Raw genomic sequence first — 24,192 nt, 5'->3', positions numbered from 1 at the left:
CAAACATTTGCTTGTGTCAGCGCTTTAAGCTTTTTTTTTTATGCACAGACAGTGACAAACAGCTTGAGGGTTTAACCCGTGGGAAGACTGGCTCACACTGAACATATGCACTACTGAACTGAATGACACTGAGAGGAATACTTAAAGCTCGTCAAAAACGTGATCGTAACTGTGATATGAAGTTTAAATACAGGATCTTTTGGCAACTTCATGATATAAAGAGAGTCTGCAAAGGTTTTAGCAGTGAATGCACTTTTCTCTGCAAACAGGGATAATGTACCTGCTAATAATGTAAAAGGGTCTACTCCCACCCATTCTGTGCCCAGACAGTGAAAGCAGCATTAAAGTAAAGATTCTCTGATCACCAGATTTGCTACATATATCAGCTTTGAGGATTTGACTAATTAAGCATGCCCCTGCACTTATTTATTTTTATTTATTTATTTTATTTTTTCCAGTTTGACCATATGAAAGGAAAGCAATGCTGTTAATATGTATATTACGTAAACCATAAAATATACAGATCATTATGGAGACTAATTCCACAGAGTACTGAAATGTGTGGTGTTTGCTGAACATCAAAATGCCATTTTCCATGCTGCATTTATTACAGACAGCATATATTTACTTAGTTCAATTTGCTCTGTGAAAAAAAAAAAACAGATTACACAGTATTGTTGCTGTGTTGTTGATTTCAGCAAAAAAAGAAATATTCAATCAGCAGTGTTTTCCAGCAAGCCATTTGTGTTGATGGTATTGGCACTTTAATGCTTTTATGACGACATAAAGGACCAGCATTTGAGACTGATGTAGCAGTGAATGTTTTAACCTTGAAAGACCTTCAGTTGCAGGGCACACTGGAATGAGATGTGTCTTTATCTACAGCCTTTACCTCCAGCTCCCCCTGCTGAATAGATCAGACAAGTGTAGCTAATCATATCAACAACTCAGTTTCTGGGGATCCCAGGGAATTGGGAAAGAGGGCATTAACCATGCAGTAATAGACAAAAGCTAGAATACAAATTGTGCAATCACAGTGGATCTCTCAAGTGTTTATAATAATTAGACCCCAAATGTTGGCTGGAGTGGAGGACAGTCAGGTGCTTCAGTTCTCCAAGGGGTTCTCTTCAAACTAATTTGTGTTTCATTTTGAAACAGACAGAATAGCAGCAGGTTCCCAAGCTGAATGCTGTGATATTTGACACAATGAAAATGTAATTAAAATCAAACAAATGAAAATGAAACCCTCAGAACCGTGATGTTAAAATTACGATATACACAGTGTCCAACAGTTATTGTTTGCAAGAGGATTTTTTTTTTTTACCTTGCTTAACTTCAGTTCAATAGATCCCTTAGATGAGGCTATAGGAAGTTCTTTGACAGGTGTCTTTTGCCTTGCTTTGATCAATGGGTTCAAGGAGTAGTCTGAAGCCTTGGATATAACATTTTATTGAGGTTCCAAAGAGAAAGGATGTCAACGTTTTGCTGACATTATGACAGTGTCAGAGAGACATATGTATCCTCTGTAGTTCTAGTCTGGTCCTAATATACCGCACAGTATTTTTACTGTTAAGTGACCTGAAGATGCAGTTCACAAGAATAGTATAAGGATGAACTGTGGAATTACTCAAGACTTCAGCTCAGCATGTTGATTTCAATTGGCTCTGCTGTCATTAACAGTGACAAACCAAAAATGACAGATATGGGGTTGCTCCCATGAAATGTTAATTTTTACATTCCTGAAAATAATTTTTTTTTCCTTCTATCTTTGCAGCTTGCAGCTTTGAAACTGTTCTTCAGTTTAAAAGTTCCTTAAAAGTAGTTGTAACGACAAACAGCGACAGCAAAAAAAAAAAAAACAACCTATAATGAAGAAATAATAGTTTGAGTGGCATTTCCTCAAGTTAAGTGATATTAAGTTGATCGAGCGTTAAAAGATATGTGAACTGATATTAGGATTATCATAATATTAGGTTAAGAATAATTGTCAATTAGATAAATGCATGAAGTGCTGGAGACAAGTGCAGCACTTATTCAAGCACATTAATTTAACAGGGTTAAAGAAATAAACAAGCCAGAGAATGGAAACTGGCACTTGGCAACCAGATGGTTCCTCTAGGTCTGAACCCCTGGTTTGATCTCTGCACACCTTCCTATCCATTAAAGAGTCCAAACAAAACATAACCAAAAAAAAGTGGTTGCGTTGAGCGGATATGTCTCACAATGGAACAAGGAACACAGTTAGAATCACAGTGTTTTGATATGTTGTTATTTCAGAAGTAAATTACTCTAGATGCTACATCATAGTGCCTGAGTCCAACGATTCAAGTGTCAGTACTAATACACAACTTCACTTATCCAATGGGTTACAGTCCAGAGAAAGTTCACCTGACGTTTGCATATGGGGCCCCCTTAGGTGAGTTGCTACTGGCTACCACACTTAAGAAAAAGAAGTTTATCAAGAAATGTGACGTATTGTTTGACCAAGCAAATTCGAACATGCACCTTGTTCATTGACTAAAGAACATACACACCGGGGACGCAGCCTATTATAAAGTGTGCCTTATGAAGTGTGCGACCTTCCAAATAAACTTTTTGGTCAAACTCTCAAGTTCGTTTTTCTGCCAGAAATTACTTCGAGGGAACTTTCTCCATGAAGAGGTTTGTTGACATTTCTTGCATCAGATATTGTAGGCAGTGTCAAACTCAGTGACTACAGTACACTCCACAACCCCATGAGTTAGAACACTGGGACCTCTCTGCCATCAAAGACATTTGAAGACGATGCTTCCCTTGACTGAAGAAAATTGCTGCAACACTCGGTCAGTATGCCTCAATAATTTTCTGTAGAACACTCTTTGAACAAGGTTATGCGCACACAAGATCTTTGCTCTTGGGCTGTTTTCTGACTCATGTAAGCTTACTTGATTTTCAGAGTTTTCGAAAGAAAGCCAAATTTTCATAGACCACACAGCTGATTATACAACATGTTTCACATATTAACGGTATCATTTTGCTGCTTAATAAAAGAAGAAGAAAACAAGAAAAGCAAAACTGATCTACATTGTTTAATTTGTTGTGAACATGTGCTGTGCCAGTCTGTTTTGCACTTCTTACTAATTAAGCATGTCCCTGTTTGCCGGTATAAGACTCTGTGTGCTATAAATGAAAAAAAAATTTAGGACTGGTTTGTAGTGTGGCTGAGGTATGGTGTTCACATTTGGTGACGGTTTTGACCTCGTAAGGGTGAATAATAGAGAGCGTGACTCATGTGTTTATTAAACACTGTTTAACTTTCAGTGTTCCACTGAACTATGGCTTAAACTCAAGTAACCTATTTTTAGTCTCAGTCAAACTAATGATTACTGTGATTATAGGCACCCTCAAAAATTGAATATAACCTCACAGGCCACATACAGTGCTATACAGATAAAGGATTATCGATTGGATTATAAAGTTAACCCAGTGTTGAGGCCACAGTGAAACACCGTGCAGTCAGATTGTATGCAGTGCCAAGGACAGTACATTCCACAGCTATGCTGAACACTCAGTATGAAAAATCATTCTCATTTCTGTATCGAATTGAAGCTCAGAGATTGTGACATAAGTTAATTAGGCTACACATTATTTTTAACATCACTGTCAGCGTAGCATGTTCTTTTCTTGTTGCATGGTGGTAAGATGCAAAACTAGGTTGTCAGACATATGAATTAATCAATGTCGTTTGACAGTGTTACTGGCGCACTGATACACCAAGTTCCAAAGTCATGAGCAGTCGTTTCCAAAGGCAACTCTGTGTCTCAGAGCTGCTTTTTTTTCCCCTTAACTTTGTAAATGTAGATATGTAAACCACTTAAAATCACATTTTTTTTAAACATTGAATGGTTTTGTATGCTGCAGGCAAATACAGACAGTAGAAGCTCTTCTAAAGGAAGGTGCAGTTCCCACCCCAGCAGATCCAGGTGCCAAAGCAGGACGATGGGATACTCCCCATACTGGATCAACATGCTCGTCACAAAATGATCGGTTCAACACGGTGTAGCGTAAAGACACTCGCTTCCACATCACCGCACACACAAGGTACTGACATCTTTTTCTGTTTACTCCGCTGTCATTTGGAGTTCCCTTCCCTTCCGCCATTTTCTGGGACCTCTCATTCTCTAGAATACGTAGCTCCTACACTCAAACCCTGAAGGTGCAGACTGCTATTTGTAGCACTGGCGTGGTTTGACTCCTTAAAAGTCAGTTCCTTTCTGTGTCACGTATCATCACACGATAATCTGTTGTTCTCCATGATTTCGGATGGAAGTGCTCACCCACCTTTGCCTCTGTGCCCAGTCTATACTCTTGGACCAGTCACACACTCACAAAAAAAAAGTCCACCTGTAAAAAGCGAAAAGTTATTTTGCTGGAACTAAGCTGGTTCTGAATTGGCAAATCAGATGCCCTTGGCAACTATCTTGGAGCCAGGACCTGCTCTCACACAGTAACAGGGTATATTAATACCATCTTTATGTTCATGATAAATGTTTTCCTGGGGGCTTCAGCTCTGTTCTCTGTGTTTTGTGGTATCTTGTAAGTACCGCTACAGGGTCCTTTCACCCTGAAGGTAAACTTAGCCACAATTTCCATGGCATTTAGGGACCACTCGCTTGTTGGTGTGGCTGTGTCATCAATAGACAGCTCACCTGGAGTTTGGATTTCGGATACCCTTACTTTAAAAAAAAGTGTTTTTGCTCACCACACGCACTTTAGAGAGAGCTGAAGACCTTTGGATATTGCTGGCCTTATCCTGCAGACTCAGTGGAGGGACATATATCTCACTCTAGCCAAACACTCTTTTTGTAACAAAGTCGTTAAAACTGCACTTTAAACCAGTCTTCAGCAATCAATCACTTGAGCTTTTCGCTTTTCTTTGTTTGACATTTGTGAGGTCCATGCCGAAGGCACAGTAGAAAACGTCATGTCCAAGTGCTCATCAACGTTACATGAACTGGACCCACCCACTGGCTAGCAGCTTGTAATGATTCTTATAAGGTCTTACAAGGGGCCACTGTTTAAGCAGAGATATTTGTATTAGATAGTGGATGCTATGGATGCTATCACTGTTGCATGTGAGTGCAGTAGTGTCAAGCTGCAGCAGTCATTTCATGCCCACTTAGCACCTGCTGCGGCTGGAGAGAGCTTGTGTAGAATATCTCTGTGTTCCTGAGAGGTTGGTTTCATCAACCACATTTTCTAAGCTTCATTCATCTGAGAAACTGTTATTTTAGTAGTATGTATATTCAATGCTCAAATAAATTATAAGTATAACAAAGCTGCAATAGACCTCGCATTGGAGTTAAGTTCAAGTTTTTACTTTATTGTCCACACAATGGGGAAATTTAACCTCTGCATTTGACCCTTCCAAGGTAGTGATGATGAACACGCAAACATACACACACACACACACACACACACACACACACACACGGAGCAGTGGACAGCTGAAGTGTAGTGCCCGGGGAGCAGTTGGGGGTTAGGTGTCTTGCTTAAGAGCACCTCAGCTGTGCATAAATGTGCTTTAAAATGCCAGTTACCAGAGTAACACAAATCATCCTTTGGAAAACTTAAAAAAAAAAGAAAAAAGATCAATAGCTTGCACTTCAATCGTATATTGATGCTGAGTCAAAATGATAAGGATTGTAAGGATTGGTGCTACTCACATTTCAGGTCATACTTCAAGTCACAGATTTAAACTCTGGTTTTATGGTTTTAAGAATTGACTTTTAAGATTTTGAGATACTGGCAGAGTGTCACCAATACAAAAACAGCTTAAACACAATCAAATAATTTCTTTTATGACATGTTCCTGTAAAGTTCTGTAAAGTTGTGAAGAGCATGATTTTAAATGGTATTTCAGACAGATGTGAGTAACCTTTTTAAAGGACATCGAGGAACACGAACCTCTTGTTTCATAGCTTAACTGATAATGCCGTGTAGCTGTAAACAGTAAATTGATAACATAGGCCCCAGTGATCCAGTGACTACTTTAGTCAGTAGGTATTTCTCGGCAGTTGCACGGAAGTGTGGAATAGGTGTCCTTTAACGTTGATTAATGTCTTGTTTGGCCCAAAGGTTTAGTCAGTTATTCTCGAAGAAGGATCTGCATCCGGTTAAAAACACAATTGTTATTTGTCGAGTACTTAAGATCACAGAACCTTACTGTGTTGCAATGTACATTAGCAAAACGTTGTGATGGACATTTGAAAGATCAGTTTCCAACATCCAGCCCTTTCAAGCCCAGTAGTTTTTTGACTTCTGCAATTTATCAAATTCCTTTAGTAAATTGAAGTTGACCACAGTTGTGTGCATGCTTATTCAATAACCTGTCACAAAGCAGGATGAAAAATATTCAGAGTTAGGTAAATACACTTATGGACAGCTTCCACTGCTCTAGAGCTCTGTCACGCGTCTCACGCTTGCCGTAGCAACAGCAGAAATAAACACAGAATGTTTAGGAATGGCTGAAGTGTCAGGATGTTGACTTTGACGGTTCATCAGCAGTACAGGTTGACCTAAAAAAAACATGAGGTTACATGAGGAAAAACTCTTTAAGCTTACAGTGCAGTATTTAAGTGTTCTTTTGTTAAATAGACCATGTTTTAACGTACATAGTCTGATTTGTTTTACACCATTTATCGACACTATTGGCCGACACTAAGTCTGAAATGTACAAGTTGCATTCTTTGACAGGAAGCGTTTACTTTTTGATAGTATGTCCTGAAGTACTTCACTATCATTAATTGAAAAATAAACAAAAGTCAGATTTACTGAAATTCGCTGAAGTGCAAAATATCAAATTTATACAAAGTGAACAATACCACCTTTCTCTCATGACAAGTGCCCTGACGTCGTTCAGAGAATTTTATCACAAAATAAAGTAGTACTTTGATAAGACTAGGTTCAGACAAGGAACTTTAGAATTCAGTTTGCAGCATTAGATGTTAGACTGTATACATTTATTTTGGCAAATAAAATATTATTTCAGTTATCTGATCACTTGAGCCTTCTTTCTCTGTTTTGTTCATGTTTTAGTGTGTTCTTCATAACCTTGGGTTATATCTAAACAGAGATTTCTTTGTACATGCCCACGCAGGTTGTGCTTGCAGACAAGTTGGCATAAATCCAATACAAAGAGACTATCTGTAAGAGAGAGCTAATGAAAATCTTGTCTCTAAATTTCTAAAGTTCTTTCTTTATTTCCCTCATCAGAGCACCATGCTGAACATCTCAACTGCTTCCCTAAATCTGTCAAACTACTGCAATGGAACAGCAGAACCCGCCCTCGACCCCGTGACCTGGGAGGGGGCCATGATAACCCTAATCACCGTCCCACTGTCCCTTCTCACCATCATAGGCAACATCCTGGTCATCATCTCCTTCCGGATAAATCCTCAGCTTCGAACCGTCAGCAATTACTTCCTGCTGAGTTTGGCCATAGCTGATCTCATCTTGGGCACAGTATCGATGAACCTCTACACAACCTATATCCTCATTGGACGCTGGATATTGGGCAATTTGGCTTGTGACGTCTGGTTGGCTGTGGACTATGTAGCAAGCAACGCCTCTGTCATGAATTTACTGGCTATTAGCTTTGATCGTTACCTGTCGGTCACCAGGCCCCTAACCTATCGGGCCACCAGGACACCCAGGCGAGCAGCTGTGATGATTACTTTGGCCTGGGTCGTGTCACTAATACTCTGGGCCCCAGCCATCTTGTTCTGGCAGTACATCGTTGGGGAGAGGACAGTTCCGGAAGGCCAGTGCTTTATTCAGTTTCTGTCCGAGCCCGTGATCACATTTGGGACAGCCATTGCTGCTTTTTATCTCCCCGTCACTGTTATGATGGTCCTGTACTGGAGGATCTACCGCAAGACAGAGAAACGGTCGCAGCAGCTGGCTGGATTAATAGGATCAGAAGGTCGAAACACCAGCACAACATCACAGGTGACTTTGATTGACTGGCATTCAAGATATGCCATTTGACCTATAATTTCAAATTACAAATTACTACAAGAAATTACATTCTAAAAAAATAATCCTCTATCATAATCACCGGACCAGGCATTCCTCCTAAAGGGCCACAAACTACCCAACCAAACTCACTGTAATCTAACATCTAATACTCAGAGGCTTCCTGGAGACATTAGCTGTATTAGTTGAATCAAGTGTCTTTTTATAGGAACAGAGGGAAATGTCTCGATAAACTGCAGGCCACTGGGTGGAGGGGGGTGATTACTCGCGCATAAATAACATGCACTGTAGTTTTACGGCAAAAGCGTTTTTGGTTATTGGTCTTTCAGGTTGAAGTTCCGTTGTCTGCACATTTCTGTCTTGTTTAATTTTTGATTTACTTATTTATTTATTTTTAGAACTCCAGTCGTCAGCAGTCACACTCAGGTAGCAGCAATACCAGCAGTTTTGGAGAGGCACAGATCCAGATCAATGCTGAGCCCAAGCCAAAACGATACCAGAGCAGAGACAGAAGGGGCAAACTCTGCCCTGTCTTAGCTCGCTGTGCTACAGCATGGTGGAACAGAAGGCAGGGTGACACCAAGACCACCTCACAGACCGGCAGCTATAACAGAGAGGACAGTCGGGATGAAAACGACAAGTTTCCTCACATTCCACTGGTTCGAATCAGCTCCAGTCAGAACTGTGCAAACGACTCTCAGGAAGAGGCTTGCCCTTCCTTAGGGATGTGTCAAACAGACAGTCAGCTTTTCCTCGACCCAACTTTTAGCGCCTCTGGTTCCCGTTCGGCCGCGGGCGCCCAGCGCGCGTCTATCGTCGCGGCGGCCGCGTCAAAAAGCCGTAAGGCTAAGACCTCGACCCTGATCAGGGAGAAGAAAGCGGCGCGGACCCTCTGCGCCATCCTCCTGGCGTTCATCATTACCTGGACCCCGTACAACATCATGGTGCTCGTGTCTACGTTTTGTGAGAACTGCGTTCCAGAGAGACTCTGGCAGCTGGGCTACTGGCTCTGTTATGTCAACAGCACAGCCAACCCAGTCTGTTATGCACTCTGCAACACACACTTCCGAGACACCTTCAAAGCTCTGCTGCTTTGCAGATGGAGGGAAGAGATGAAGAGGAGAAGGTGGGCCCAACCAGGGGGCGGCTGGTAAAAAAAAAACTCTGATGAATACTGTGTGAGTGATACAGAATAATTTTTTTGGGAAGGAAACTTCAACAGACATTTAAAAGTACAATACATGAACTAACCGCTGTTTATTAAGGAAGGAAAGCAGGCTGAAGAGATCCTCCATTTTCAAGTCCTCTACAACATGCATAAAGTCTAAAAAGACATTGTACATGAAACTATAGAAATTTACCATGTAACCATTTGTATGTAAGCGTTACAGTTTGTATTTACCTTTGTAAAAAAAAAAAAAAAAAAAAAAGAAGAAAGAAAGAAAAAAAGAAAAATCAAAATTCAGAACAATCAACGCATTACCTTATACATGTATATTTTAATAAATGCCAACACCAAAACCCAAAAATAAAAAAAGAAAAAAGTCATTAACAACTGACATGAAATGCCATAGACTATATCAAAAAACAGTGAAAAAATTAAAAACCAAAAAAAAAAAAGCTGGTTACAGTATTCTTAATATGTATGAATCATTTTTAGCTATAAATATTTCATTCCCTAATTTACAAACTCTTACTATGAAAGATACCCAATACAAATGCAGTCCGTGGTGAAAATGGCCTCATGGGGGAGAAAGCAGGTTAGTACAGCTTATATACCTGTGACAACATGGACCATAAAGTGAAAACAAGATTAATCTGTGAAGCAGACAGTTTAATACTTCCTGTCTTGCCTAAGGTAAAGTCAAACGGGGGGGTGAGATGAAGGTGTTTTTTTCAAGACTAATCATACAAGTTAAAAGTTAGACAAAGCTATGTACACATATATATATATATGAAAAAAAACCACACACACGCACGCACAGTATCACAATGTGCACTGTTATTTTGGACCTTGGCACCATATACTGAATTCCTGCAAGTCCAACTTACAAGATAATTTGAGGTAAAAATATCTTCATGGGTTATGCTAGGAGAACAACAGTGCTTTTGTAGCATATCTGCATCTGAAATTGATCACAAAGCACATTATACAAAAAAAAAAAAAAAAAAAGTATGTTTCAAACAGGCAAACGCTTACATTTGGCAAGATATGTAAGAAATACATTTCTATCAGCTCCTTTGCTAATTATGAGGAGACAGTCTTGAAAATGATACATTATTTTTCCTTTCTGTAGTGTGCTCAGTTTATTTAAACATTATACAATTACAAGTGTTTTTTTTTTCCCCCCATAGGAATGTGTAACAGTCAAAATGGAATAAAATGAACATAAGTTCAGAAGGTAAGGGCATTCTCAGAGGTGTCTGGATTATTCCATAGGAGCATTCTGGCTCTGGTAGATGGATGCCTTGTCCTTCAGTAGTGCCAGACACAGATGACAGCTCCAACTTCCTATAAAGCACAAAGACATACACACAGACCAGGAATTTATCGTCAGTACTATAAATGTACTACAGCAGGACTGTTTAATAACGAATTCAAATGAGCTAGATTTAAAAAACCAGGCCTTGTTCATGGGCCAGAAATTTCTGGAAGCTTATTTACACAGACATACTTACACTTACTCAAAAACCATTTCACTTTGAGAATTTATGTTTATTCAAAGCCATTTTAGCTTTTGGTCGTATCAATTTAGAAAAAAATGAAGTGAAAATGAAACAAGAAACAACGGTTACTGGTTCTAAATTAATGAAAATAAAAAACACCACATCTACTAGCTAATAGTCGTGACTTTTTAGTTGGAGAAGTGACATTTGTTGTGAATCAGAGCAATGACTTTTTGCTCATTGGACGTCAGTGTAATCCTAGGCAGCGGTGAAAACTGCCATCGGCAAGAGAGCAATGACATATTTTCTTAGATTAACTATGAGTCATAGCTCGCTGACAGGCAGGACATTGGGTTTGTGTAGCGAGGAAAAAGTTTACGATACTGTAAAGCAGAGCGATTTGTATGGTAAAACTTCCCGGTACACTGCCTGTTTCAGCCCTCGCGGAATGCCTCGACCGGAACAAACTTTTGTACTACTGAATTTGATTGCGATCACCTCTTGGCAAATGGATGTCACTCTTGAGCCAGGTTTGGCCCGTGGGCCACCAATTGAATAGACCAGCGCCATTGTGTAATTATTCAGAGACTTTAGAGCGACCAAGTTGAATGTTGAACGGACAAGCGAACGTGTAGAGTTGGAAATGGTGGAAGTCTGAAGTTTTACCTTCGGGGGGATCGGACATCGGAGGGGTGAGACAGTACATATGGTAGCCGCGGTCGCAGTCATCACAGAACAGGAGCTGATCCTGGGGAGAAAAAAAAAAAAAGAAAAAAGAAAAAACAGAACAGAACAAGTTTAATTCAGATGGACCGGGCCGACTCCCGGTGCTGCAGGCCGTGAAGCGTAAAGGGGATAATGAGGGCCTACAGAAGGCAACACTCACATCGTTCTCAGACGTGCCGCAGATGTTACAGCACTTGCACTCGATACACTGCCAACGGTACGTCTTCACCGCGGCCATCATCACGGCGGTGAACTGCAGACAGGACGGGTGACCTGAGCGCGAGGGGGAGGAGATAAGATAAGAACCAGCCAATCAGAGGACACGACTGAGAGGGAACGCATTGTGAGTGAGAAGAATGAAAGAGGGAATGGGGATTTTCAGTGGAAAACAAAAAAAAAAAAAAAAGGAGGTTTTCTTATCTATTATGCCGTGAAAAGAAACCTGTAAGATCCTTTTGGTGGTTCAACAGTCTGTGGTCAGTTGAAAGACAGCAAACAAACAAACAGTTTGGGAAGACACTAACACGGTATTGAGATTCATTATGGTTTTGATGATGGGTGTGCTGTTTTAGAGCGGCAGTATATTTTATTAGGACACATTTCTGAGAAAGGGGAGATGGGTAGATAATCAAAAAGCACCTCAGATTTTATTCCCAGAGACAGCCAGTGGTGAAGTACATTCCTTCTACTCCTGAGTGCATTTATATAGAACTCATCTTATTTTCAGTGAGGACTTAAAATTATTCCTATGAGTGTCTCTAATTTTAGTTTTGTGATATTATATATTTTAAGGGGTTTTTTTTGCCAGGAATCCTAATACAGCAGTCAATTTCTATCTGTGGTTAAATAAATGTCTGTCACAAAGCTGGCTGCACACATTCTGTATTAAATCTACATCTTCTCAATAACCCCACTGTTTGTTAAAAGTGGAAGATATCTTTCACGTCATGAAAGGTCTTCAAACACCCCTAAAAAATACCTACTCATGAGGTACCTTAAATTTTGGTTTTCTTCAAGGTTCTTTTAAGCCACGGGAATATTCTTGAATGGCTTTTACTTCCAAGAGTAACGCGTATAAGCAAATCTCATCACTCACAGAAATTTTGACCAATCAAAGAGCAATGCTCTGAGTACTTTGTGAACACATGCCTTGGAGATGGGAGGAGGTAACTAAAGGTAAGTATGAGAGCTGTACGTACCTGAACGTCCACAGTCTGAGCAGGACACCAGCTCCTCTGACTGGCCTGTCTTCTGGTTCATGTTAGAATCGCCCAGGCAGAAATCACAATAATCATTAGGCAGGGCCAGGCCATTGGGTCCTTTTTTAGGGGCTGGACAAAAAAAACGTAACAGCAACGGTTAAAAAAAAATAAACAAAACAAAAGAAAACTTCACGAAACATCACGAATTAAATGTGGACAAAGATCGAGAAATGTTTTCGCGAAACGCAATTAGCCAAGCGTCCGCACACGTCACCACATGCCACACAGTTCATTGGTTTAAGAACATGCACTGGCAGTAACTTTTTTAAACTTCAAAGCATGTTGCAGTGTTTTATCACAATACGGTCTCAAAAATGCTCTCTCTTTCTCTCTCTCATGCTCTGGCGCTACAGTTAGCATCTTTATTACTGGGAGAGACTCGTGACGCCTCGCATAGGTCGCCACTGTAACACCACAGAAAAACAGCCTTAGCTGTCCAAAGGCTAGAGGGAGACATTCATCATATCCTCTCCACATGCGTGCGTGAATGACGTCATTCTAAGACTCACTCTTGCTGTCCTCTCTCGGAGCAGGAGTGTGTACCTCAGCCTCCTCTTTATCCTCACCCTCCTCATCGGCCAGGTGAGAATGAGTGTAGTGGTAACTCAGGCCTGGCCTGTTCTTATAGCGCTTCCCACAGACTACACAGGGGAGAAGCATTAAAACCACAAGCATGTTTCAACACACACACACACACACTCACAAACAACCGTGACTCAAGCAGGTAACACTCACTGTCGCACGCGTACGGCTTATCCCGATCCTCCAAAGCTGCCGCCGCTGCTTCCATTTTCTTCTTTCCGTTCCCGACGCCGCGACCCTGTCCGTCAAACACAAGTACACGTCATGTGGACCTCAGCAACCTTCACTTTGTCCACGTAAATAAGTTTTTCCGAGTGGGAAAGTTACGCTGCGTCGTGCAACGTGACGCACCTTGGATTTGCCTTTGCCGCGTCTTTTTGGGGTCTCTTCCTCGAAGTCTTCATCGTCGAGATCGTCGAGGTAGTCCTCGGGCTCGAGAATTCTCTATGAAAATTCAAAGTCATAATCAACGAGTGGTGTGTCAGTGGCTCAACCATCATATTGTTTAACAGTAAATGTTAGGTTTTCATTAGGTTATCCGTGTCAAGTTAGAAAAAAAAACAAAACAAAAAAAAACATCCATGCCTTCATACCTTTCTGACACGCGTAGAGCCACTGTGACCTCCAGCTGCACTGGAGCCTGTGATGTCAGCAAGGCTGGTGTCATCCTCTGGACCCTTCAGCTCTGGAGGTCCTCTCTTATCAACAGGCTCGCCTTTCAACAAGGCCTCCAGACTACTGCCATCCAGTGGTCCCAAAACATCCTTCTTCAGCCCCAATTCCACCTCCGCTGTAGCAGAAAATGTGAAAGAGAATGGTAAAGGACATTAAAAGCTGTCTAGTTAACGTTTTTTTCGGGGTTTGCAATCAGTGCAAAACCTGAAATTACTATCAAAGGGACAAAATAATTGACTACGAGCAGAAGTAAATACACCGAACCCCAAATTGTGAATAGGAAAAAAGTGACACCCAAAAAACTAGTAAGAAAAAAAAAAAACAGTTTTCCCAGGTGTATCACAAGGACAAGTTAAACTCATGGTTGTGTTCTCTCACACACAGCAGAGGGGAAGGAACTGTGATGAAATACCTGTTTTTAGAGGGGGGAAGACCAGGGCAGGGTCCTCAGGAGGATGGGCCCTCCTTTTCTTCCTCCAGCGCCGAGCTGGGTATGTGTACAGCTGTCCTGGTGCTGTTCCTAATCAAAAATAGACAGATGTTTAAATTAAAAAAAAAAAAAAGAAGCTCGTTATTACAATTAAACAATAAAGGCCAAGTAATGATAAGTTGTTTCTCTGCAGAAGAAATCACATGACCATTCGATGTTTGTTTTGTGAAACACCGTGACTCACAGAAATCCTGAAAACAATTATCTAGCTCAGTAGCCAGATTATCTAAAGAACTGCAAACATTTGAACTAAAGCTGGCCGCAACCTGGACTCCTGTGTCGTTTCTCCATCCAGATGTAGCAGTTACTCTGAGCCACCCCAGTCTGAGAGTCCAAAAACGGCATGAGGATGCTTCTCTCTGCGCACAGCCGCGCATTATAACTGTGGCACTGTTCCATAGCATCCTTATAGTACTGCTCACCGAGCCTACAATTCAAAACATATGAAGGTGTGAGTGAGAGAAAGATAGAGAAAGTAGGGACGTGGAGATAGGTTGACTGAGCTTTGGCTGAGTTACTTTGTCGAGACAAAATTTACGATCAATTTCCAACAATAAAAAGATCTCCGTGCCATGCCACGAAAAGCGTTTGAACAAAGCTTGCAAATAAATGCTTCATGTAATGTAATTAAATAACAACATGGTCTGCCAATATCGCATCTACAACGAAGCGCGCAATCAGAATGACTAAGGCAGCTATCAGAGTACGAACAAAGATGTCTTTTGAAAATAAGATTCAACGGGCGTTCGTTCTCAAATTAACAATGAATGAACAGGACGCGCTAGCAAGCCAAGTTAGCCGCTGAGTTTTCTATTAATAATCAGCCACGTTAGTGCTGATCACATCGATTTCCACACACCCCTGACAACGAAAATAAACAGATTCAACTAACAGCATAAACGAAACAGCGTATATCACTCCAGTTAGTCAAGTAAATGTAAATACACTCACACTTTCACAACATTCTCCACGGCCGCCGCCATATTTTACTGATGCTTTGATAGTTTACTGCGACTGCGTATCGCGCGCAAGGCAAGCGAGAGGTGGGTGTGAGACCCCAGGAAACACATAAACGGAGGAATATTTATACAATTGGAGAAGCAAAACAACGCTGGTGTATTCGCTCGAACCATGAAGATGTAATATTTACATGTACCTGAAAAGCACACTTGAATTTATAACGGTTCCTTCCACTAGAATTACAACTTAAAAAGGGCTAATTGTCGAACGATTGCCGTATAGAGTTATAAGGAATTCAGTTATGGAGAGAGCGGTGCATCCGAGAAAACTGTTTGTGTTTCGAAACATTTGACGCCTTGCTGCCCACTTGCAGCGGTCGAATCATTTAAGATCCTTGCTTTGATCCTTGTCAGCCGTAATTTGTGCGAATATAGCCCCCAATCATTTACCATGTTATGATCTTTGTCTTGCCCTTTGTAATTAATATTATTGACACAAACCTGTTGGGGGAACAGGACAATTTTATGTTCGTATTACTAATACCTTTTCGTATAACTAATATTGTTACTTACAGTCATGAGCTGCACAAACTTTGATTCCCACTGACCACAGGACAATGGCAAGCTGCATCAAAAAATATGACCCATTTGATTAAAACAATATTTCATTCACAAACCAGCGCATTAAAATACGCTTACCACTGAATGAATACTCTCGGTGCATGGCTAAGGCTTATATTGGGACTGCACTGGTGATTGTGATGGTCTCCTATATGTGAGACTTAGGTTTGTTGCATGACAAAGAAACAAATGTACTCCTCTGCAAACCTACATCTCCATAATCCATACATTTACCTGGATCACCTTTTGCCGTTTGGGGGGTTGTGAGCATATCGACCTTATTTACTGGCCCTGGATCAGTAACTCGCAGTCTCACCTTTGTTTGGAAGAGGGTGCGAAAAACAACACTGCAACAATTTTCATATGGCGTCATCAACACGTGAACATGGTTCTGAGAAATATTAGATAATGTAGCTAATGGACTTTGTACTTCAACGGGTAGCAGTACGGAGTAATGTCGCGAGGGGCAATTGCTTGGAGAGGTCGACACCATGATATGTAGGCTCCCATTTGTATTTCCTACTATGACCAGCAGAGGGCAACATCTCCCGGGCTTTTTTTTTTTTTTTTTAACTATTATTAATCTTGTTCATGATTTTAGCAGGTGTTGTGAACAAAGAGAATGATTGACCGCACCAGCAATCTTGGTGGATGAGCTGTATGGGGTTGTCTCAAGATGTATTTAGGCGATTACAGAGCATCTATATTTAATGCGATCTGGCATAGGAGACCAAAGACATTCTATGTCTCCTTAGAGAAGGTCTGAAGATTGATATGACCATGCAAATGCCTAGGATTCACTAGTACCCTTTGGACCACACTTAGAGCGCTTTACTTGATTCACTGTCATGAAATCATTTAATCTTATAAGTAACACTGAACAGAACAATGAATGCACACATAATTATACATCTTTTAAACCCAAAAAGATGCTTGTTTACAGATGCTGACAAAGAATGGAAATGGAAATAATGTGTCGGAGGACATTTGGGCACTGGCAGTATGTGAACGCAAATAAGACAGGAACTGTGAAAAGAACCCCAACAATGCAGTACTCAATGGTTAAGAAAAAGTGTCATTTTATTAAAAGTATATTACAATACAATAGAGAAATGTGCACTATAGTAGCAACTGGTGATGTGTTTGGAGTAATATTAAGATTAAGAATATAATTACTGTAGTTACAAAGTAGAATATGCATTTATTTTAGCAGCTTCTTGATAACCACATCTGCACTTCCACATGATCATTTTCCAATATGTTTTAAATGGTATGTACCAAGCAAAAAAAGAAAAAAAAAAAACTTCCACAATTTCTTGGTCTGTGATCTCTCTCAAAATACTGTAATGGTACTCCAGGAGAAATGGAGGAAAATGTGGTTACCAACACAAGCACACAAGCTTCTGCAAAATATGTAAATTAAGTGCCACTTCAGTCTTTGGGAATACAGCAGGACTTGCTGAAGAGGAATGAAAAGAAGAGAGCAAGGTTAACGCATGGTCACCAGCTCTTCCGAGGAAGTTGGATGGATGGCAACGGTTTGGTCAAAGTCTGCTTTTGTAGCACCCATTTTAACTGCCACAGCGAAACCCTGAAGCATTTCGTCACAACCCTGGCCCTGCATGTGTAAACCAACCACCTGAGAGAGAAATAGAAAAAAAACAGAAAGAATTCTTACTGTATCATGGTTACCACGTCACAATATTGATGCTTTGCCGGACAACAGTAGGTTAAATTAGGTAGGTGCTTCATGCATCCTCAACCAAAGCCCAACTCACCTTCTCTTCCTCGCCTACACAGACCAGCTTCATTACACACTGTGTCTTGCGGGTGGTGATGGCATGGTACATAGGAGTAAAGGATGTGGTGTAGACCTTCACCTTCTCCTTTCCCCAGCTTTTCACGGCCTCATCTGTAAGAAATCATCACATCACCTTCATGACTGAACATCTTTTAAAAAGATGCATACGCAGCCTGTTGACTGGTTCACTGATAAAAAAAAAAATTTAAAAAAAAGAGGATGGTATGTTGATATTCAGACATACGCGATATTCTATTCCCCAAAGAGGACAAAATGAGTAATGAAAGCCCTTGCCTTCAGTGAATCCCACAGTGCCAATAGGTGGGTGGCTGAAAACCACAGTTGGAATGACACTGTAGTCCAGTTTAGAATCCGCCTTGCCCTCAAACAGCCGGTGTGCAAGCTTCCGGCCAGCAGCAATGGCAACTATTAACATAAACAAAAACAAAACCCAAGAGTACACTAATACGTTAGCTGTAAACAATGTCTATACGACAACATCATCAACCGCAAGGAATCATACTTAGGCAAAAGCGATGGTGTAACTTCCAGTGTACTATAAAAAAGTTTTATGTTTCTTAAACATCATTATGGATTTGTCGAGTCTGGCTGCTGAATTAGCGTTGGTGGATACTTAACGATGCCCCGGCGGTTAAAAACAGAAACTTACCAGGCGTGAGAAGAGCTTTGCCACACACATCTCCCACGGCATAAACACCCTTACGAGTAGTGTTTTGAAACTCATCCACGATTATGTGGCCTCTCTCATCAAGGTCCACACCCTGCAATACACGCCAACACAGATTATTTCTGTAAAAATTACTCACCATATTCAGTTACTGTGTTTTTACAGCTTTTAAAGTTAGTTATAGTCTCTCAAATTAGAAGTTATGATTAGAATATGTCGTGCTACCACAGCCTTCAAGTTGGTATGTTTGTTTGTTTGTTTTCCTCCATACATTGAATATTATTGTTTTTTAGGGGTTTTTACAATCTGACTGAGGTTGAGCCCATTCGTGTTGGGCTCCCTGCCGATGGCCCACAGCAGACAGTCCACGTCCTGGATGGTGCTTATCTTTTCCTCAGCGTCTTTCTGCTCTGGGTCTTTGGTGACGAGCGTGACTTCAAGCCCTTTGTCGGTCTTTTTCACCGATTTTACCTGTTGACAAACGCAGTTATCAGACAATGAGAACTGCGAGAGCAGAGAAATTCACAGACAAGGCGGTTATGGTTCTCCATTAATGACGCAGGTGAGGTTGCCTAAAATATTTTTACTGCACAACAATCCCATTTAAAGATAAGCCTGCGTCTAGAACACAAACTATGTTGACATGAAAGGAGCATACTCAGATTACAAAGCTGAAATAGAAACAGTAAAAGGCTTACTTACCTGGGTGTTCTTCCTTAAATCAATACCACTGCTTTGCAGTTCTCTGGTGCAATTTGAGCTTATCAAGGCATCAAAGTTCCTCAGTACCTAACAGAAAACAGGTAGGTGTTATACACAATTCCTTGGAATACGCAATTCCTTGGCATAGTTACAATAGAGTCTGTTGAAAACAATGGCGATCTGTGTCGGGACAGACACCGGCGCTATGAATGGAGTCCTTACCCCTCCCTGTCGAATGATGAGGGACGTTTTGGACCCAAGGGTGGAAAGGATTCCAGCCATTTCTACAGCAATATAACCAGCCCCTACAATAACAGTACGTCTGAGAAGAGAGAGTCCTTTGACATGAGTCTCAGAACACAACAAGGCACAAAGCAATGCCATACAACACATTTTGTGCCCTCTCATCTATGTTAAAACACACATTATTTAGAGCCTGCAACGTGTTCCCAATAAAAGCTGAAGCACAGATACTTCATTATTACAAAGCGTAGTCACAAGCGAAACCACAACAGGCTTACCTGGGGCAGGATTCCAATTCAAAGAAACCATCGCTGGTGATTCCAAGACCTGCTCCTAAAGTAAAAGAGTTATGAGTAGGACATGAAATTTTCTATGTCTATACTGAAACCTTAATTCTTAGGCTTTCAGCAAAGCAATGCAGTTTCATTCGACATGTTAACGTTTACCTCTACGCTATAGATAATATGACTTTATGATTTTACGATACACAGACCAAAACATACTAAAGCTCAGAATACTGTTTAGCTTACCTGGCACATCGTTGTCACTGAGAACTGCTGGACGACCACCAGTAGCAATGAGAATGTGTGGTGCAGTGTATTTCTTCCCATTGACCTCCACAGTAGGGTCAGGGTCATCAGTGAATCTTGCAAGGCCGCGAATGGTCTCAATTTTGGCCTGTCGATGATCAGAAGTGCACATTCTACATGAATAAGTAGACACTGCAGTCTAACCCATAAAGAAAGTCATCATATTTTCTTCATCATGTTTTAATTAGTGTCAGCAAAACTAATTGTGCTCAACTCTACAGTGTGTATTAGTGAACGACAGAAGGCTTTACCTTGTCAAGATTGTTCTGATAGATTTTATTCAGGCGGCCAACATAAGCATCCCTTTTGTTTTTTATGTTCCTGTAAACAGACAAATTAGCTGATTTTCTTCCCAAATTGACATTGAGCACTTTTTATGACAAATGAATCACATTAAAAGTATTGTTTCTGACTGTTCTTTTCTCTCGTCTATCAGTTCATGCCACCTTGAGCAACCCAAAAGGGTGTGGCTTTGTCTAAACAGACAAGGAAGCATTGAAATGAAATTCGAGCAGACAGTGTTGCAACAGGACACTACGCAACCTAAGCCCTGAAACACAAAGTATGACTTTGCACAATTGTTTTATGAACTAATCAGTATAAATCAAAGATCAATAAGGGCCTCTAATGAATGATTAATATTTGTCTCATGAAATAAAATCTTCGGGCTTAAAAGAAGTTAACGTCTTTTTGATGTGAAATGGTCAGCTTACTTACTGCCACTTGAAATGAGCCTGTGCTCCTTCAAATCCATAGTCAGCATGATCATGCAGAAACTCTGCATGGAGAGATGTGTTCCACATAACCTGAAAACAACCAAACAAAGGGAAATTTTTTTTTCAAGAACTTTGCTTCTCAAGAAACCATCAGATAAGATATGAACATGTTCAGAATTACACGTGACAGTATTAGAAATATAAGGTAGCTACCTTTTTAGGAACACAACCGACATTAACCTGGAACATGAACAAAAAAAAAACAATTAAGAACATTCACTTACGGTATATCAATAAGATCATGCATTTTTCCGTTTATAAGCCTTTCCCCTCAACGGACAGCACTTCCTCGAGTCCCTGATGCTTTCTGTTCCTCATAAACTAATGAATGCAAGATAACTGAACAAGAGAAGTCTTGATTTCAAAAACTAATATTTATTTAGAAATTAAATATTTAAAAAAAAGAAGAAGAAGAAGAAAGCTCAGATGTTTCCCTTTCTTCTGCCTTTTTTTAAAGTTGCACTTTTGGACTCAGTGGAGCCAAACGGTTTATAATTAGCTTTATCTTAGAATGAGACAAAAATTACAGGCGTTGTTTGGTGACAGAGAAAGTCATAAAGTAACTGGTCTAATACACTCTAAGTGGTAAAATAATTCTCGGAGTTCTCGGAGGCTTCAAATACAAGGACGAATTACAGTTTTAAACACCGGTTAATTTCACGTCCCCGGCAAACCTTAAAGGGTCATTGGACTATCATGGCTACTGACCACAACTTCACAAACTACGGAACAGACAGTCGAACTCAGTCGAAACAAATTATCCGTTAGCCTATTAGCCAAGGTAGCCCACTAAAAAATAAATTGTACCGGAACGTATAGGGGCTCGATCCTAGCTCATTGCTTTTAGGCTGTTAAAAACCACAACATTGCGCACAAAACATTCCACAAAAAGGGTAATCTGGAGCTTTCGTAATGAACCCCTACATGAACTATGTGTGACCTTTGACAAACAGTGAAAAAGATGCAATATGTAACTCAATGTGACCAAAAACGTTAAAGGGGTTAGGCATTCACATTTCGGGATTAGTACTTGAATTCCATATCTTTTTTGGCGATAACCAGGATTATTTTTTACTCACGCAGGTACCTCCGAGCCTGTGACTCTCGATCACGGCAGCAGAGGCGCCTAGCTCCGCCGCCCTTCTAGCCCCAGCCAGTCCTCCGGATCCACCGCCTATCACCAGAAGATCAAACCGGGTTGCAGTATCAGAAGCCATACTCCTTCGTAGATGTCTACAAAGGAACGAAAGTGATCGCTGCAGCGTAAAGAGTGATGGCTGCGCCCGAGAGAAGTGTATTAGTATATCCATGACCAGGAAGCCTACGCAGTTGTTGCACTACTGGGAGGGACATTCCAATGAGTGATTTGAAAGCCTGTGCTTAGTCATTGTGAATTGCAACAATGGTCTGTAAATCCCAGAAACAACTTTTAACAATAGTATGTTACTGTCCAAGCCATTACTGTATGCCTATCGCGATGGTTATGCTATGCTACATAAATTTATCTCGGGCAAAAACGTTTTCAAGTGATGATCCCCCTCTATCTGAGGTGTTCGATTCCGTTTGGTAGTAATTAGCTGGTGTTTAGGAAAGAAGAGCGTAGCGCTACGTGGAGTTTTCACTGATTTAGATTTCTGCGCACATGTTCCTGTCAACACACTTTATCAATATGACGTTAGGAGGTCATTTAGCAATAGCATTTTTACAGCACTCACCGAATCAGTGGCAGCGTCACAGTGTGACTTAATGTGGACGAAAATGTTTTCCAATACATATTTTTTAGTCTTTTAATCATATAGATTGGCAAAGTACTGCGGACATTTATCTTGACTGTTTTGACGGGCTTGAGACAGGTCGCCACGTGAAGACAGTTCATTTAAATGATCCAAAAATGGCCACCAGGGGGACGATTCAAAATAAGATATCCGAAAAGTCACAGAGCAGTTTCGTCACGAGGACTTTGATATGAGGTGTTAAATTCTCAGATGACCCTACTGCAGATCAGGATTTTATACCAGACTTCATCTTCTCCAAACTGCGAGGCAGTTTTGTAATTATTTGTTGGCAGTATCCCTGAAGTTGTCAGACTTTCAGAAGCATGTGCTTCTTTCTTAGTCTTTGATTCATCAACAGTTTCTCCCCGCAGTGGTATTATTCATAGAATAATAAAGACATATTGTATAAAAACAAATTGTTATAGTTTGCGAACTGGTTTCCACTATGATATATATTTACACAGTTATCAAATTCTGATGCATTAAAGACATATTCAGAATTCTTAAAGAAATATGCCATCCCAGGCCTCCCCAAGAAATTTGCTGTTGTTATTGACACTGTTCCTTCCACTGGCATGGAAATCCTTCTTAAAAACATGTCAGAGCACCAACCAATTTTATGACTTCTTGATCCTGCGAGCATTGTTATTGGCGTGACTTGTTTCATCCATGTTGTACAGAAAAGAAACGTGATATATGTGCAGATGGATGTTGGCTTTGTTCCAATTGTCTCACTGGGATAATTTTGTGTATGGTTCTGGGTGGAATCAAATATTGACGTTATCTTCTAAATGTTTGATTCTTAACAAGGTGGGGGAAGAGTCTTCTAAGATTATATATTGATATAATCCCTCCAAAGTATTCATTAAAAAATAGAAAGGACAGAGATGTCAGTTGCTCTTTATGTGAATTATTCCCAAGTGAAGTCTTTCCATCTATACTGGAACTGTGCCCGCTCACACAAATTTTGGCAAGATGCAAGTGACCTCATTATACAACATACAGACTTTGGCTCTTCCCTGTTCTTAAAATATAGTGTACGGTTTCATTAACTTTACTTCTGATCAAGCCTAAGCATTTTTTGAAAATCATTTTTTTTTTTCCAGGAAAGGTGTTATGGCTATGAAATTATGCATTTTGTTTTTTTTGTGTAATGTTTTCATGTAACATAACCCATTTCTGACTGCTGTCTGTTGTAATCGAATCCCCTGGCCGTTTCTGTTTGTTATACATTCAGTATAAAATAAGTCTCAGTTGATCTGCCTTTAACCCCATTTTTACTTTCAGAGGAAAAATAGCATTTTTTGTGTTTTTGACCTCTCCAGTTTGAAACAAAGCCCACTCTGAAATAGTCTCCTGGATTCTGCACTGATCACAGAATGATATTTCACCAAAGGGTAAAGTAACAAAATTTAAGCTGTGTTCAAGACAATCCTACTGAAGCTGCATGGACAGTAGCTGCAGAAGAAAGACACACACACCAGCAGCAGAACAGCTAACACTGGATTTTGCAGTTATAAACAAATCTTCCATGAGATGAAGTTCATAATATATATATATATATATATGGTAGCTGGAACAGTATGCATTAGTTTGTGTTAATACATTTAAAAGTGTCA

At 40.4% G+C, this 24,192-nt stretch overlaps 4 protein-coding genes across 6 annotated transcripts in view; 1 reads left to right on the top strand and 3 right to left on the bottom strand.

Moving 5' to 3' along the window:
- LOC115805061 (complexin-1-like) overlaps positions 1-5,235 on the bottom strand; it is a 66,894-nt gene extending 61,659 nt beyond the window's left edge. The window contains exons 1-2 of the mRNA XM_030765544.1: positions 5,166-5,235; positions 4,584-4,688 (exon numbers count right to left, since the gene is read on the bottom strand). Coding sequence (XP_030621404.1) covers positions 4,584-4,688; positions 5,166-5,235 — 175 coding nt within the window. The remainder of the gene's footprint in view (positions 1-4,583; positions 4,689-5,165) is intronic.
- A 2,025-nt stretch (positions 5,236-7,260) lies between these two features.
- Positions 7,261-9,170, top strand: chrm1a (cholinergic receptor, muscarinic 1a). The gene is made up of 2 exons (XM_030765543.1): positions 7,261-7,989; positions 8,415-9,170. The coding sequence occupies exons 1-2, from the start codon at positions 7,261-7,263 to the stop codon at positions 9,168-9,170; spliced, it is 1,485 nt and encodes a 494-aa protein (XP_030621403.1).
- A 1,223-nt stretch (positions 9,171-10,393) lies between these two features.
- Positions 10,394-15,401, bottom strand: dpf2l (D4, zinc and double PHD fingers family 2, like). Of its 3 annotated transcripts, none has more exons than XM_030764798.1 (11): positions 15,370-15,401; positions 14,685-14,845; positions 14,311-14,448; positions 13,847-14,043; positions 13,605-13,697; positions 13,407-13,491; positions 13,181-13,312; positions 12,609-12,740; positions 11,570-11,682; positions 11,350-11,431; positions 10,394-10,528 (listed from the first exon to the last, which is right to left on the bottom strand). In XM_030764798.1, the coding sequence occupies exons 1-11, from the start codon at positions 15,399-15,401 to the stop codon at positions 10,446-10,448; spliced, it is 1,248 nt and encodes a 415-aa protein (XP_030620658.1). In that variant the 3' UTR covers positions 10,394-10,445. The 3 variants fall into 3 exon arrangements, with proteins under 3 accessions (XP_030620658.1, XP_030620660.1, XP_030620659.1); XM_030764800.1 differs by having other exon boundaries at positions 13,401-13,491; positions 14,341-14,448; XM_030764799.1 differs by having other exon boundaries at positions 10,446-10,528; positions 14,341-14,448.
- Positions 15,402-17,069: 1,668 nt separating this feature from the next.
- Positions 17,070-22,659, bottom strand: gsr (glutathione reductase). The gene is made up of 14 exons (XM_030766206.1): positions 22,514-22,659; positions 21,878-22,031; positions 20,952-20,978; positions 20,740-20,828; positions 20,274-20,343; positions 19,963-20,110; positions 19,711-19,765; positions 19,412-19,511; positions 19,190-19,276; positions 18,791-18,958; positions 18,470-18,581; positions 18,094-18,225; positions 17,777-17,910; positions 17,070-17,637 (listed from the first exon to the last, which is right to left on the bottom strand). The coding sequence occupies exons 1-14, from the start codon at positions 22,591-22,593 to the stop codon at positions 17,488-17,490; spliced, it is 1,506 nt and encodes a 501-aa protein (XP_030622066.1). The 5' UTR covers positions 22,594-22,659; the 3' UTR covers positions 17,070-17,487.
- Between the last annotated feature and the right edge of the window lie 1,533 nt (positions 22,660-24,192).

The sequence above is a fragment of the Chanos chanos genome, chromosome 2 (genome assembly GCF_902362185.1).
Source record: "Chanos chanos chromosome 2, fChaCha1.1, whole genome shotgun sequence".
Taxonomy (NCBI): domain Eukaryota; kingdom Metazoa; phylum Chordata; class Actinopteri; order Gonorynchiformes; family Chanidae; genus Chanos; species Chanos chanos.
This window is presented reverse-complemented; position numbering and strand designations above follow the sequence as displayed.